General features: G+C 38.6%; 2 protein-coding genes and 1 pseudogene across 2 annotated transcripts; 1 reads left to right on the forward strand and 2 right to left on the reverse strand.

Moving 5' to 3' along the window:
* Positions 1–776: 776 nt before the first annotated feature.
* Positions 777–1,649, forward strand: LOC142626688 (B3 domain-containing transcription factor VRN1-like; annotated as a pseudogene).
* An 8,234-nt stretch (positions 1,650–9,883) lies between these two features.
* Positions 9,884–10,565, reverse strand: LOC142626697 (B3 domain-containing protein At1g49475-like). The gene is made up of 2 exons (XM_075800409.1): positions 10,010–10,565; positions 9,884–9,912 (listed from the first exon to the last, which is right to left on the reverse strand). Exons 1-2 carry the CDS (start codon positions 10,563–10,565, stop codon positions 9,884–9,886), a joined length of 585 nt encoding a protein of 194 aa, XP_075656524.1.
* Positions 10,566–13,106: 2,541 nt separating this feature from the next.
* Positions 13,107–13,616, reverse strand: LOC142626705 (uncharacterized). The gene has a single exon (XM_075800419.1). It carries the CDS (start codon positions 13,614–13,616, stop codon positions 13,107–13,109), a length of 510 nt encoding a protein of 169 aa, XP_075656534.1.
* Positions 13,617–15,889: the final 2,273 nt, after the last annotated feature.

The raw sequence follows: 15,889 nt of genomic DNA on the forward strand, positions 1-15,889 counted from the left end.
TTTTTAGTCACTGCACTCTCATATTGGTGCATGTTTCGTCGTGGCAGTGTGAGTGAGCTACGGTCTACAAGAGGCGCTCTGAGTCGTACAAGATCATCCTGCAAAGCCTTGGATTCGTTCACGCGAAAGTCCCACTCCCGCCACAGTCCGGCATAGTATTCACTCTTGTCGGAATCTCTTTCCCTTCCATAGTTGTCTGGAAAACGAGATAGCATCTAATTGCGCATTGACATTGGAAAATGTGACTTCAAATTGGTATAATGGGACTTTATATAGGGGTTTTGCAAGGGCAAGTATTCACGTGGATGTGACTATATGTAAGGGTAAGTATTCATGTGAACAAAGATGATATGACCCGACAGTGTATTGTTCAGTGGCGAGGTGTTGAGGAGCACATGCAAAGCTACGAACATGACTTGGCAGTACAGTGGCATCTATTTGTGCATGTTGTTTGCTGAGGTAGCTGTTTGATATGGCTATAGCTTGTGCTACAACAGCGGGCTAGTGATGTGTACTACAAAAGAGGTTGCGTATTTATTCACGTGAAGACTATTCGGCATTCCTGTGCTTCATTTGACATGACTTGACGAGACAGTGCTGAGTTTTGTTAAATGTAGCATAAACTTTTCAGGGATGCTTTGCATCCTTGGAAACGGTGCATTGCAAAAGGATGCATATTTGCGTATTGACGTGTGTGTATGTGATATGACTGGACAGGGTTCAACAGTGCGAAACTGTTGAGCAACACATGTAGCACTACGAACATCAGTGTAGCAATGGTGGACAGCTCACCCCCAAAATTGATGCATAAACTTTTTAGGGATGGGTACTTGTGGTCAGGGTTCAACAGTGCTGAGCTATCCACCGTAGTTACACTCATTGCTCCCTATGGTGGTATTTGGCAAGTGGGATTGAAGAAAGCTGATAACAACATTTGGTTTGTAATGGTTGGCAGGATTTTGTTGAATACCATTATATTTGTTATGGTTATTTTTTAGTCTTCAGATATGAAGGAAATTGAAGCTTCCATGTTCTTATATTTGATAAGACTGCCACTGAGATTCAATATCCACCCAGCAAGAACTGTAAATTAGAAGATCATCAGGTAGAAATATTAGACTTAGATGAAGATGATACAAACATATCTCCCTTAGATGATTTGCCCCCAAAACATGAAGTCAGAGACAAGTATGTTACAAAAAAATTTTCTAGCATGTCCAGAGGAAGAAAGAGAGCAATCCAAGCAGCCTAAGATGTTCAAGCCTAAAAATCCTTCTTTCATGGGTATCTCACAGCCGCATAATACGGTGAACCTTTATACATAATGTGATCATGATGTTCTCTTAAATATGGCCTTGAAACATATATGCTTTAATGCTTAGTTGTTTCTCCTTCTTGTGCAGTATGTACGTGCTGAATTTTCTACCAAGTATATTATTGGGAAGCAATTTGTCACACTTCAATGTCTTGTGCTATTACCCCCCATCAAAACATGTTCAGCAATGAGATTCGGGAAGGGATGGGTTGCATTTTTGAAAGACAATAATTTAGAATAATGAGATGTCTGTTTCTTTGAGGTGATCGAGAAGAAGCCTGTTGTGCTTAGTGGCTCAATATTTCACATGGTTGACCATCAGAGTTCAGACTAGGATAACCTGTTTAAATTTTAAACTAGTGATGTTTATGCTTATATTTAATTAGAGACTTTGATCACTGGTATGGTTTATATCTGATGGATGTGGTTTTAAGACTTTTGTCTGACCAATTTGCTATGTCTTGTTGAAGACTATTCAACATTCCTGTGCTTCATCTGACATGACTTGACGAGATAATGCCGAGCTGTGTTAAATGTATCATAAACTTTTCAGGGATGCTTTGCATCCTTGAAAATGGTGCATTGCAAAAGGATGCATATTTGTGTATTGACGTGCGTGTAGGTGATATGACTGGACAGAGTTCAACAATGCGAAGCTGTTGAGCAGCACATGCAACACTGGGAACATTAGTGTAGCAATGGTGGACAGCTCACTATCACACACTTGATGCATAACCAAATCAGGGATGCTCTGCCTCCTCGAAAACGGTGAATTGCAAAGGGTTACACATCTGTGTATTCACGTGAGTGGGATAGGTACTTGTGGTCAACGTTCAACAATGCCGAGTTGTTGGGCATCACATGCAGAACTGCGAACATCAGTGTAGCAATGGTGGATAGCTCACCCCCAAAATTTTTCTTACACTTTTGAGGGATCCTTTACATCCTTGAAAATAGTTCATTGCAAAAGGTTGCATATCTGTGGTCTTATTCATGTGAGCATGGATGATATGACTGAACTGGATTTAACAGTGCCGAACTTTTAAGCAGCACATGCAAAATTGCGAACATGACTTGGTTGAACAGTGCCGAGCTGTGTTAGCCTTCTCCAACCTCACTTGTCAAATGCTACTATTATGAGCAGTGAATGTAGCAACACTGGAGAGTTTTATTCCTATATTCCCTTACAAACTTTTCAGGGAGTCTCTGCGGGTACAAAATGTAGTTACATTTTCTCAACATCAATGTAAAATTTCATGAAGAAAACTATGCTTCCAAGGTTTACATCAATGGCTTCTGATCATCACAATTGCAACATTAGGGAGCTTTGGAGGAATGCTACAACAAACCAATAACTTGAATGAAACATTTTAGAGGCTGGTCAGGCTTTTAGGCATTTACCCTATTTCTAAGTAAACCAAATATCTTTGTGACAGTGTGTTGTGTGAGCCATATGGATTTCCAGTGAGTGAGTGGTTAGTCTAGTTTGGATGAGTCTATATGTAATGTATCTATATAAAGTAGTCCACTAGCAGAACTAAGATACACGGATACGTGTATATGATACAGCGACTCAAACAACTCATATAAATGAATTATTCGTATTATTGACTCATATGTGTGGTTGGTCTGTGTGGTTTGGATGAGTCTGTATGTATTGAATCTATTAAATTTCCCTACAAGTAATGTGCAACAAATCTAATTTGGGTGATGAGTGTTATGTGTGTAACATTCAAGTTACACAGACAGAATATTGTAAACATCAACATATCTAACTGGAGGCATTTCACTTCCTAAGGTTTTTCGCACATTACAAAGTAGAGGACATTGTCCAACGAAAGCACAAGAACCCACTGTAGCAATAAAGAACAGCAAGAAAAAAATGAGAAACTGATTTCATATAAACTTAGCCAAAACTAATGAATAGTTAATCTTTAGAGTTGCAAAAGTTGAACGTACATAATCATGATTTGTCAGACATTAAAAATAATATTTTGTATTGCATAGAATGTGTAGACATTAACAACAACGTCTAATGTTCGTAGGTAGAAATTTTTGGAAATCATCATTGCTTGAATCTGAGAAGTCTGAAATATCTCTTTCATCATCTAACGTAGTAATTTCATTAATAGACTTGATGGCTCGCTCTTGCGCCTTCCCTTTTAGATGCTTCCTAGCTTTTTGGATTGCGTGAAAACGGTCTAGTTGCCTTTGCATTTGATTGTTCTCTTGTTCAAGACGAGCAAGTATGTTGGCAGGTTCATCTCTAGGTAACTCCACTAAGCGTGCCTTAGGAACTTGTAACCTTTGCCCATCGACAATACACCTCTAACTTACACCTCTTCTCGTATAGGGTTGACCATGGTGGTTCTGCTACGGTGAAGTCTATTGTGGTGGTATTTGTACTTAGTTTTGTAGGTTTGCCGACCATGATGTGCTCGATGCTTCCAAGACTCTTGTACGTGTATATTGGTATATTAATGAAATCTCTCTTCTTTCCAACCCATGTCCCTCCAAAGTGGTTTGTGTATGTCTATAGTTGTTGATCTGTTGGAACTTGTGATGATTCATTTGTTGAAGTAGATCCAAACTTGTTTCGCATTATATGCTTTGATGTTGAGGTGTTGCGACTCATAGCTTAATCAATCTACAAAGTTAACGGGGTTGAAAGAAGATCATTATTATTGTGGTGCATTTCTAACCTTATTTCATGGTCCAAGCATTACAATTTCAGTTATGATACCCTGTCATGTCAATACAGGCTGGAAAAACAGTAGCTCATGAACAGGATTTTAAATGTTCCCAATGTCACATCAAAGGTGGGCAGTAGTTGCAACATTAGATGTAAATGGGACATCTGTGCATCCAATTTCCATAATTGTGTATTCACGTGAGTGTGGGTATGAAACAGTGTCGAGCTGTTGAGCAGCATGTGTAGAATTGCGAACATGACTTGGCTAAACAACTGCGTCTGTTGGCGCATGTGCTGTGATTGAAGAAGTTAGATATGACTATAGTTGGTGCTACAACAACGGGCTGGTGACGTGCCTTCAGAGTTAGAACTTGGTCATCTTGAAATTTCGCTATATTAATTGTGTTTCGTCTTTCACGCTGAAATTTTGCTATATTAAGAATCACTTGTGTTTGGTCTATCACAAAACAGATCCTGAAGATCACAGTGTTTATTATCTTTGGTCATTTTGAAGGTGTTTAAACATCACGGTGTGCAAACATCACAGTGTTTATTATCTTTGGTGATTAAACATTTAGAGGTTAAAAGCATCACTTTGCTCTCAGAACCATCACTCTTACAAATTATGCAGCCCCACAGTCTGAAAAACTGAAATATCTCTTGTAATCATAGGAAATTAATGTGACACTGCAGATTTGGAATACATATTTACTCGACTGTTCAGTCAAACATCGTGGTCATATACATTCCATTATGGCAGCTAAATCAAAGACTTGTCAGTTTGAAGTGAAGCCCAACTGGAACTGACTTTGAAATATGTTATACCTTTGATGTTGGTGGCTTGAGCTCACTATTATATATGTTTAATTGTGCTTGGTCCTTCACAAAACATTAAACATTAGGGTGTTTATTATCATTGGTCATTTTCAAGGATGCCAGTCAAAACACTCTTCCCATAATCCGTGATTGTTAGTTAGAAGAGATTGCACATGGTAAAACCATCTTGAACCCTGAAACTGAGCTCTCAAACAATCACGTCCCATAAACATTTACAGGTTAAAAGGACTACCTTGCTCTCTCATTGTTATATCTGTTTAATTGTGTTTGGTCTTTCACACAAACATTAAACTTCACGGTGTTTATTATCACGATGTTTATTATCTTCAGCTCACCGTTATCTATACTATTATGTAAGGGGCTTCTGCTGTTTGGATTCCTCATATTTTAGTTAAAAAATGTCCCCACACCCCTATGTTTAAGTAGAGACAAAACTTGCAAAGTGACATCTCCTTAACAATGCGATTGTAACTCTCACTAACCATCATATTAATATATCAAATTACTTTCCACAGATACCATGTTCTTCAAATTGCCACTAAAATAAAAAAATATAGAATTGGCTGAAAGCCACTTCATAGAATGTCATACAATTCACCAAATATGCTACAACAACTAAAAAAAATTCGTCCCCCCCCTTGGGTACAAAGGCCAATGGCAATCATCAAGAGTTAGATGGTGGAGAAGGTGGAATAGGACGTCTATAGTTAGCTAAGTCTGCTTGCAGAGCTGCAACCTCAGCAAGAAGACCATCTAGAAGCTGCCAATAGGCTGCCTGAGTAGTCATAATGGTCTCCATCATAGCACGAAGAGAGGGAGGAGGAGGGTCTGTATGTGCTGTGGCAGCAGTGTCAACATCTACCTCATCATCACCATCCTTGGCAACAACAGCTGTGGGATCCCCATGCATGTCCTCATCTGGGACATCTCTAGTAATAGACTGTACTCGTGGTCTTTTGGATGAACCAACACTGGGGTCGACAAACTTCTTTTGGGCGCTTCGTTGTTTCAGAAATTTGGCTCCTATAGGGGCTTGGATGTGAACCAACTCTTGGGAAGGAAAGTTCTTTAATCCTAAATATTTGAGGACCCTATGGATGAGAATTGGAAAAAACAAACCATGCCTCTTATACTTGCTCCTACGCACCTCCATAATGGTTTCAATGAAAAGGGAAGGAAAACATTGTGACAAGCCATCCTAAAGAAGATATAATTACGCTCAGTCAACTCACTTGAGCTAATACTTCGGTCAGAACCCCGAGTGACTGATCGTCCACAAAGGACATCCATAATATCATCAATACGAGGAGACCTAGAGTATGGATAAGTAGGTGTACAAATTATAGGTACATCAAGAGCTTTAGATACGCGCTCCCTAGTTATTGTAAATGGTACACCACTTATGGACGATGCCACCTTGTGACCACCGAGATCCTCATGCACTGAGAGATTCGAATAGAATTCTCTAATCAAGTTAGCTGGAGGGGGTTGTATGCTTGTACACAGGGACAGCCAATGCCTAGACTGTAGATTCTCACGGACAGAAGGATGTAGTTCATGTAGATTGATTTGCCTTTCTCCCAAATACGCCTACGCTCAATCAAGGTTTCAAAGGTTTGCTCAATTTCGAGCGTGAGGAACCTTAATTGATCAAACACCACATCAGGTTCGGATGTAGCTTTGGATTTTCCCCTCTTAGCCCTCTTCAGAGCCATAACCAACTGATGGTCAGCAATGGAAACATGATCAGCTCACAAAGAAATAGAACCAAAAACCGCATTACGAAGATATAAACACAACATTCATACTACCTAACCCATTGATATTTTCATAGCCAAACAGATCATTTCATCACAATCTACATAGACAATGAAGTTTGAAGCAGAGAACAAAAATTGGAGAATAACGCACTACCATGGAAGAAAATCATCCATACAATGTACTGTCTAGAGTAGTTTACAACAATACAATGAAAAAATAGATTTCTTATTCACGGGTTGTTTAGTTGGTGAAATAATTGTAATGCATTTTGGTCTGAGTCAATAATTTGTACATAAAGACCTAGAGCATATAAACTTTAGTTGAACTCAAAGAGCCAACATGCAATTTGTTAACATATTGAATTTTATCAAAATGATCAATAATGTCACGCACTGATAGCAAGCATTCTAACAACAATAATATTATACAAGAAACATATAAGTGGATGTAGGACCTGACACATTTTCAAAATTCTTAGCTACATGTAGTAAGTTTCACCAACTTGTATCGCCTAAAATTTTAAATTGCACAATGTACGTTTAGACATACAAATAGCATAAGGACTACCACACACATATGGAGCCACTGGCAAGTTCATTTTGTGGAAGGAGACTAGTCGCAGACAACCTACGAGATAAGCAAGTAACCTTACTAACAACAAAGCATTTGACTAGCCAAACACCCAATTTCATCACAATCTACATAGACAATGAAGTTTGAAGCATCAATCATAAATTGGAGAATAACGCACCACCAATGTGTAATTTTAAAGACAATAATGGTTAAAAGAGTCTTACTATGTAAAATCTTCGAAGACTTTGCGCGAAAAATTGTCGATTCTAGCCGGATGCAGCGAGAGCAATTGAAGATGTAATTTCGGACTGCTGCAAATTCTGCAGACTTAGGGAGAGTTTATAATGGTGGGTAATCACATATCTTGACTTCTTATTAATCGAGTTATTAATATACTCGATAATACGGAAATCGAGTTATGTGTGGTGCGGTCCCAGACCCAGCCCAGATATTTGAACTGATCCAGATGCAGTCGAAGAGGAATCCAAGTCTCCAGAAGGGTCCTTCACATAACTCGATTATTATTGAATCGAGTTATGTGCACGTAGCTCATGTACAGTGTAGCTCACTAACACAATGGTACTACACTATCAGTTAGTATAATATCGGAATTCCACAACAAAACCGAGTGGAGAAATTGTAACATCACTCCCGGGGAACTGTGACATCACTCCTCAGGAACTACTACTTAGGAGCGGAGCCAGAAATTTTTGTTTGGGGGGGCCAAATTGTGACGCTAATATATTTATCAAGACAACTTCCACACACACTAACATATATATACACACACTTTTTTATTTGATAAGTTATATATATATATATATATACACACAACCAAAACCAAAAAAAAAAAAAAGAGTTTAGTATTTTCAATCAAAATTATTTTTGACGGCGATCTTTCATAAAATAAATTTCATTTTTTCCATTTTCATAGTCAAATTCTTAAAAAGTTTCATTTTAAATACAAATTACCAAATTTTATGCCAACGTAAGTAAAAAATCTTTCAATTGAACTAATGAAATTTTCAAAAATAGGAATGATCCAAAACTAAATTAGGAATAAGATAGGCTCTAAATATATTTATCAAACAACTAAACTTTAACCCATTATATGGCAACTAAAGACACATTTCATGTGTATTTTGATCCACAAATTGTTTTTAATAAGTTAATGACTTGATAATCATCATATAATGGGTTGAAAAAGATAGATTCAACTGGAAGTTTGATACCAAATTTTATCAAATATTTAACCCTACAATAAAAGCACATTTTACAATCAAAAATAGAATTGCGAAAAATAAAGTTATATCTCTATAACTATTAGACCAATTATTTTGTTTAAGAGCATTATTGGACTAATTCAAAAATTTGGGGGGACCAACTTTGATTTTTGTAGACTAAATTGGGCTTGCACATAAAAATAATTGTATATATATTTTTAAAAATTTAAAAATTTTGGGGGGGCCATGGCCCCCCACCCTTATAAATGCCTCCACCCCTGACTACCACATCACTCTTTAGATGCTTTACGTACCACTTAGGGACAAATATTATTGACATTCTTAGGATCAAGATTGTTGGACCAAATATACAACAATATGTTCATAGAAATCCCTGACAGGCAGGGCTGTAGATATAACAAAACATCAACCTTGATTCAACAAAATCCAAAATCAAAAAGGGATAAAAAGGTCTGAACAGAGTAGTTGCAAAATAATAAGCTCCCAAGAAGATAAGTACTAATTCATTATTTACAATGCAAAGTTAGTAACCACTTAATTAAGGCATCTGAAAATGTGGACTTTTAACACAGCATCGTCCCTCATAATCAGCTCAAATACGCAAACATCTCCTACCCGCAAAGTATTTTCCCTCGCAAATGCAGACCAACCACCAGATACGACACATGATGAACTCCGATACATTCCTTCATAAACTTATAACTTCACAGGTCATAATCGGTCCACAACCTGGAGCTTCACAGTGAGTATACTTCCTTTCGTGTAGTCCTTGGTAAATCCTTCTCTTGGTATGTAGTTGATAATGCCATGGGGTAAACTCTGTACAAAAAATAATAAGAGATTTTTCAAAAATAGTTGAAGCCATTTGAATGAAAAGCAGTTTTGAGGCAATACTATTATTTGATATCCACCTAAGATGACTTTACATTCTTATGTGATTTCCTTTTACCACCTAAGATGATACTATTTGATATCCAGATGATACTGTTAAATATAAATGGAACTTCAATTCCCCTAAAAATACAAAGAAGCAAATCATTACCAAGTTATGTCCAGCAACAACTCTCTGCTACATGCTTTCTAATTGATCTATGAAAAATCAAAGTTAATGGGAGTTGCATTTCTAAAACCCAACAATATGTTCAGCTGAAAGCTTACCGCACGATCCTTGCCATTAAGGTATGATAGATGAATGATAACCGTGAAAAGGGGATTTTCTAATTTAAAAGCATTGGCTCTCACAAGATTTTCAGTTTTTCCATTAGTAGTCATCAATTCTTGCTTAATCTCAAGAGCCTTATATTCTTGGTTCTTCACAACAGCCTTGGCTTTTAGCCTTCTCTGATTGGTAGACATGCCTACATTACCATCTTTCTTAGGACATTGGTCATGTGAGAAAGACACATCATCCAGATTGCAATTAGATTCAGGTCTAACTAACGAGTTACTTTTGCATCCTACTTAATTTCCTCCAACCCCATGAGCTGATCCTGAAATGAAATGAAAATATGAAGTCATGCACATGAAATTAATAGTAAACGGGCTTACAAAATCAACCAATTCCTTACAAAAGTGTAAGATTCAAACCTTTAGATTCTTGCCTAGTAAAAGATACCCCTGCATTCATTTTTGACTTCTCTAACATTGACCCTTTAGATTTGGTGAGTTCAGGTTTGAAATGTGTATCCCCTGCTTGTAAATGAGAACTTCCTGGATTGGATTTTGCCCTCTTATGAGGTAGAGGGCATGGTAATGGTGGTTTCTCCCTTGTTTTTCGGCTTGGCATAAAGCCATCCATGATTTCAAGAGAGTTATCATCACTCTCATTGTCTTCCATCCTATGAACTTGGAGTTGGTCATCTAAAGGATAGTCTATTTCTGTTGTAGTGGCATCAAATATGAGTACATAAAACTGTGAATTTCCTTCATATTTGAAAACTAGCAAGTGCCCTAGGGTTAGAGCATGACAGCTTGCAAATTCGCACCAACCATTTTGAAACCAAACCTCCCCATCACGTTTTGTCAACTTGACTTTCCATTTTGTACCATTTGGAATCGTAAGAAAGGCCGTATCTGACAGATGAACTCCGTATTTTAATGTAAACTTTTTTGGAATCCGTTGTAAAAAGAATCTCCATAACATAAATGCAGGCTTTGTAAATAAACACATGCAATCAATCAAGCTCTATTCTCATTGTGCAGTAAGTACCATTACAGGAAAAATGGATTTAGTCTTTATTTTATTAATACTTTAATAATGGTTCAAGGAAGATACTTGTTGGATGAACAAAAAATAGCAGACACAAACCATATAGACAGTGCCAGAAAGATGTAATTAAGAAAATAAAATAAAAACTGATGGGGCATTTTGTTCCACTATATCAAGAAGTCGAAAAATCCATGGCTACAGCCATAACCTATGCGCATTACAAAAGGGCACATTTACATGACTACATGTTACATAGAATTAAGTCCTCCTATTTGCTTACAGCCCCCCACCCCTACAAAAAAATTGTTCAGAACAAAAATAAGTCAAAACAGTAACCTACACATTACAAAATGAAAGTTTTTATGACTACATGTAACATGGAACCAAGTTCACAGATTTTCTTGAACTTGGTCATTAACAAATGTAAAGTTTTTCAAGCATTACAAATAAATAAGACCAAGTGGACGACGTTAATTAGCATATGATTTTCAAAGAGAAAAAGATCATGAAATTGGGCACACTTACAAGCTTTCGTTCTTGAAGAGTTTAAGGCATAATAATCTTGAAAAAGTGTGGGGCCTCTGTGGTAAGATCAGTAGGACCATCCTCATTGTCTCTTCGCCATTGAAAACTCATAGTTCTAGTTCAAAAATTGACGCTGTTTTTTGCTGAGAACCCACACAACTGTTGATGATTCTTAGGTTCAGTACTAAATAAAGTGTCCAGAATGGCCCCTCATCTTCCACATAACCTGATTATTATTGAATCGAGTTTTGTGCAGTGGAACTCAAACGAGTCCATGTTATGTGCAGCGTAACTCAAAGGAATCCATGTTGTGTCTTTTGGGCTTGCACATAACTCGATATTCCACGAATCGAGTTATGTGCATTGTTACTCGATAATTGACAAGTCGAGTAATGTGCACTGTGGTTCCACACCCAGCCTAGATATTTGGACTGATCCAAATGCAGTCCAAGAGGAATCCTAGTGTCCAGAATGGTCTTCCACATAACCCGATTATTGTTCAATCGAGTTATGTGTAGTGTAATTCATAGGAATCCAATTTTCGGCTTTCACATAACTCGATATTCCACGAATCGAGTTATTTGCATTGTTACTCGATAATTCACAAGTCGAGTTATGTGCACTGTGGTTCCACACCCAGCTTAGATATTTGGACTGATCCAGATGCAGTCCAAGAGGAATCCTAGTATCTAGAATGGTCTTTCACATAACTCGATATTCCATGAATCAAGTTATGTGCATTGTTACTCGATAATTCACAAGCCGAGTTATTTGGGAATACATTTCCTACATGGAGTAAGAACTCGTGCAGCACTATTCACACCCATTTGTGCTTGGCCTATTTATTCATCATAAAAGTGGACCTGTTTACAACCATACTATAAAAAACTGTTGATCCATCTACTTCCAACCACTTCCATAATCAAATCGTCCATACAATTCCAACCACATCCAACTATGAATCATTCCCTCATTTCCAATACGTGAATAAGAAAATCATCCATACAAGCTTAGTTGTAAGTAAAGAGCCTTTATACATTTAAATCCATTAATGTACAAAAATAAAAAAGAGGAATTCTGCATTATATGAATTCTTCACAATTGTAACTTGAAACTTGGAAAGCATACACCAACAATGGTTTTAGGCAATCATGGAGTCTATACATTTGAGTCATTGGATTTGTTCTCTTTAGAAGATGGCCGGTTCTCTAAGTATGATTTCCGGATTTCTTCAATCATTCTAACAACTTCATTAATGGTACGTCTTAAGTCTAGCACCTTTGCCACACAGGACATGGCAGTAGTATTGGAACTACAAACCTCCCTTTGCTGCAGGGCTGCCTCCTTTCTGAGGAGTAACTAGCACAAAAATTAGTATACAACTCACTTTAATTAATAAATTGAATTGACAAATACAGAAGAACCTTGAAGCTTGCCTGCTTAAATGAGGAGCTTCTAAAGTTACACCTTGGCCAAAATTAGCAATCTAAAGCAAAACATATACAGTTAGGGAAATAGAAACCCCATGAATACTAGAATATGTACACCACAAACAATAAGATTGAAAGAACATGTGCACCTGTGGGACAAAAGACTTGGAATGGTAATAGCTAGGAGTTAAGAGTAACTGCAACTACTTCAACAAGTAATCACAAGATTGCCCAAAGTGTAGCTAAATTTGATACATTGGTATTACTATCATGGTTCCAATCTAAAAATTACTCCAGGTTTCTTAATTATAACTCATATAATGTAATATCTACAAATGTAGGCGTTCTTCCATTATTAACCAATTACATATATCATCGTAGTTTACACCTCTAACATCATGCATACCTTAACATTTCAATTCATTCTGTTTAGACCTCTTGTAACAAGACTAATTGTCAGTAATGTAAAGAAGAATAACTTATGATACCCCCTACTTTCAGTGGTTGTAATTATTACCTGCTATGTAGCACCACGGCTTATTGATGCCACATCTTGAGTCAGACATCTATGACGGTTATGACCCTCTTGACGGCACAACCCACACTTCGACTTTGGTCCATTCTCAATCCACAATGAGGTTGGTAACTCCCTGTCTTGGTCATCCATCTCATTGCGAATTCTCGTGGACTTTGGCCGACCTTTCTCTCGGATCAACCGCGGGTTTAGCATCACGGTTCTCCTTTCTTCTGGCTTCGGCCATTCCAACCTATCTTTCAGTGGTTGGAATATCAGCTCGTAGTTGTGATACCGTTCTTCCATGCGGTAAAAACAATCCATATACTCTGTGGCATTGTGGTTGTGCTTGGCACAAATTGCTATCAAGTGTGAACATGGGATCTTGTTTGCTTCCCATTTCCCACACGTGCTTGTCATGTCCATGAGGGAAACCTTATGGGTGTGAGCTCCCCCGCCAGTGCTTAACAGTGAAGACTGTGTCTCCACTGTATATAAGTGTTGTTGCACGCTCATCCTTCTAACCATATGGAGCTTCGCCTTCTCTTTATTTGCCTCGAACTTGTCATAGGCATTTTGCACCACACTTCCAACTGCTCTAGGGTTTTGTTTCGATGATCGTCAAAGTACGAGTTCACCTTGTAAAATGTGTACTTCACCATTGCAGTTATAGGCAAGCTACGTGCGCCCTTAAGTATCCCATTGAAGCACTCTGATAGGTTGGTTGTCATTGCCCTATATCGATGCCCATGGTCATGTGCAAGTGTCCACTTTTCTTGAGGTACATCCTTAAGATAGTCGTACACATTCGGATTAACATTCTTGATGCAATCCATTTTGTTTTCAAACTTCCTAACTTGATTTTCAGTTGCTACCCTCCATACCAAGTTCTTCAATGCCACACTTTTGAAGTTAGTGTTAACATTGCTTACTAAATGGCGGAGGCAATACCGGTGATGGGTTAAGGGCAGTTGCAAGTAGCCCCTAGTGGTGTCATCAAAGCATCATTGTATCCCACAATGCCTGTTGGAGATTATACACAAATTGGTCTGATCCGTAACATAGGTCAGGAAGCATGCCAAGAACCATCCCCATGTCTTCGTGCTCTTGCTTTCAACAACGGCAAATGCGAGTGGATAAACCTCATTGTTACCATCTGTTGCCATTGCTATCAACAGCTTTCCTTTGTACTAGCCATAGAGGTGCGTTGCATCTATGCTTATCACCGGCCTGCAATGCCTAAACCCTCTAATACACGGACCGAAAGCCTAGAATGCGGAGTTGAATATACAAGTCCCCGGGACACGGGGGTCGCACTTTAACATTGTTACAGTGTCCAGATCTGCATCGGACAATGCCGCTAGAAACTGTGGCAATTCCACGTAAGACTCATCAAAATCCCATAAATACGCGCAATTGCCTTCTGTTTGGCTTCCCTAACCTTGTACATACTAACTTTATTTGAATGCTTCGTATGCAGCATACTACGTAGGTCCTTTACAGATCTTGCAATGTCCTCCCGTATATACTACTCAAGTGCAATGGAAATGAACTTTGAATCCATCATCCGTCCATCGGACGCTACCTGGAGGGATGTGCAACTGTGGGGACCCTCGCATTTACAGATCACCCATATCCCGTGCTTTTTGCTGCAACTAGCCCGAATTGACCATGGACATGCATCACGTATGCACCGCACTACTAGCCTATTCGTGTCAGACTTGATGACCTTGTATTGCTTATTATGCTCCACAGAGTAGAGGGTCAACACATACTGAACGAAGGCTTTATTCTTGAATAGAATTCCCGTCTGAGGCGAATCACCTTTATGCTAACTTGTAAGCTGTCCTGCACCCAATGCAGGTGATGGGTCATTAATATTGTCCCATATGTTTGATGTGAACCATTATGGGATAGGAACTGTATTAGGGTAAGCCTCCTCATTCTGTTCGAGCTGGAGCTCACCAAAGACCTCTGGATTGTCCATCAGTCCATGATTATCAATGAACTCTTTGTACACATCTTGACTGGGATCAATATCAAGTCCTCCGTCCATATAGGCTTCGACATGTTCATATGTGTGACTAGACCCTCCCACATCATGTGTTTGGGTGGCGCCCAACACTTCAGCTTCTTAGGTGTTGTCCAAATCATCAACCGCACTGCATGGTTGAGTGCTGTAGGGCAAAGGTGTGGCATCGGCAAAGGAAGGATGCATGTCCAGTGGAGATGAGTGTGGCTCTTCCACCCCACTGCCATGCTGCGAACTTGCACTAGCATGGAACCCAACAGCCTCAACTGTTACATACTAGTCGGTCGCTATGACTTGGGGGGTCCGCTTAATCACTGTCCACATCATGTCCACATCAGCATCGCAATCCAACGGATTTGAGTTGTAGAATGCTTGAGTACTGACAAGTAGCTGGGGGGCACGATACACGATAGATATCTTATGTGACTCCCTATCCAACCCTAGAGCTCCATTATCTTCAGGTGCATTTTTCTCAAGTGTGTTCCAGATTTCAACTCAATGAACTTCTTTTTCACTGACTCGCCTCTATAGGACAGCCCATGCAAGTCATGGAAATACTGCTCCCCATCGTAGTAAACGTAGAAGCAATGATGACCCATGACAAACCTGGATAAGGACAATTAATTGTGGTTATCATGCAGAAGATATTAACATATGTTAACGCAACAGTAATTAATCTTTATGCACTTGAACGTACAATAAAACTTTACAAACACATTATATTGATATCCTAAGTATTCTTAACAAACTTGTTTAG

The sequence above is a fragment of the Castanea sativa genome, chromosome 1 (assembly GCF_040712315.1).
Source record: "Castanea sativa cultivar Marrone di Chiusa Pesio chromosome 1, ASM4071231v1".
NCBI classification, from domain to species: Eukaryota; Viridiplantae; Streptophyta; class Magnoliopsida; order Fagales; family Fagaceae; genus Castanea; species Castanea sativa.

Coding starts and splice junctions, on each gene's coding strand:
- LOC142626697 (XM_075800409.1), bottom strand. CDS start 10,565: ATGTTATGGAGATTCTTTTTACAACGGATTCCAAAAAAGTTTACATTA. Junction 9,913..10,009: donor TACTAGGCAAGAATCTAAAG/GTTTGAATCTTA, acceptor ATTTCATTTCAG/GATCAGCTCATGGGGTTGGA.
- LOC142626705 (XM_075800419.1), bottom strand. CDS start 13,616: ATGAGCGTGCAACAACACTTATATACAGTGGAGACACAGTCTTCACTG.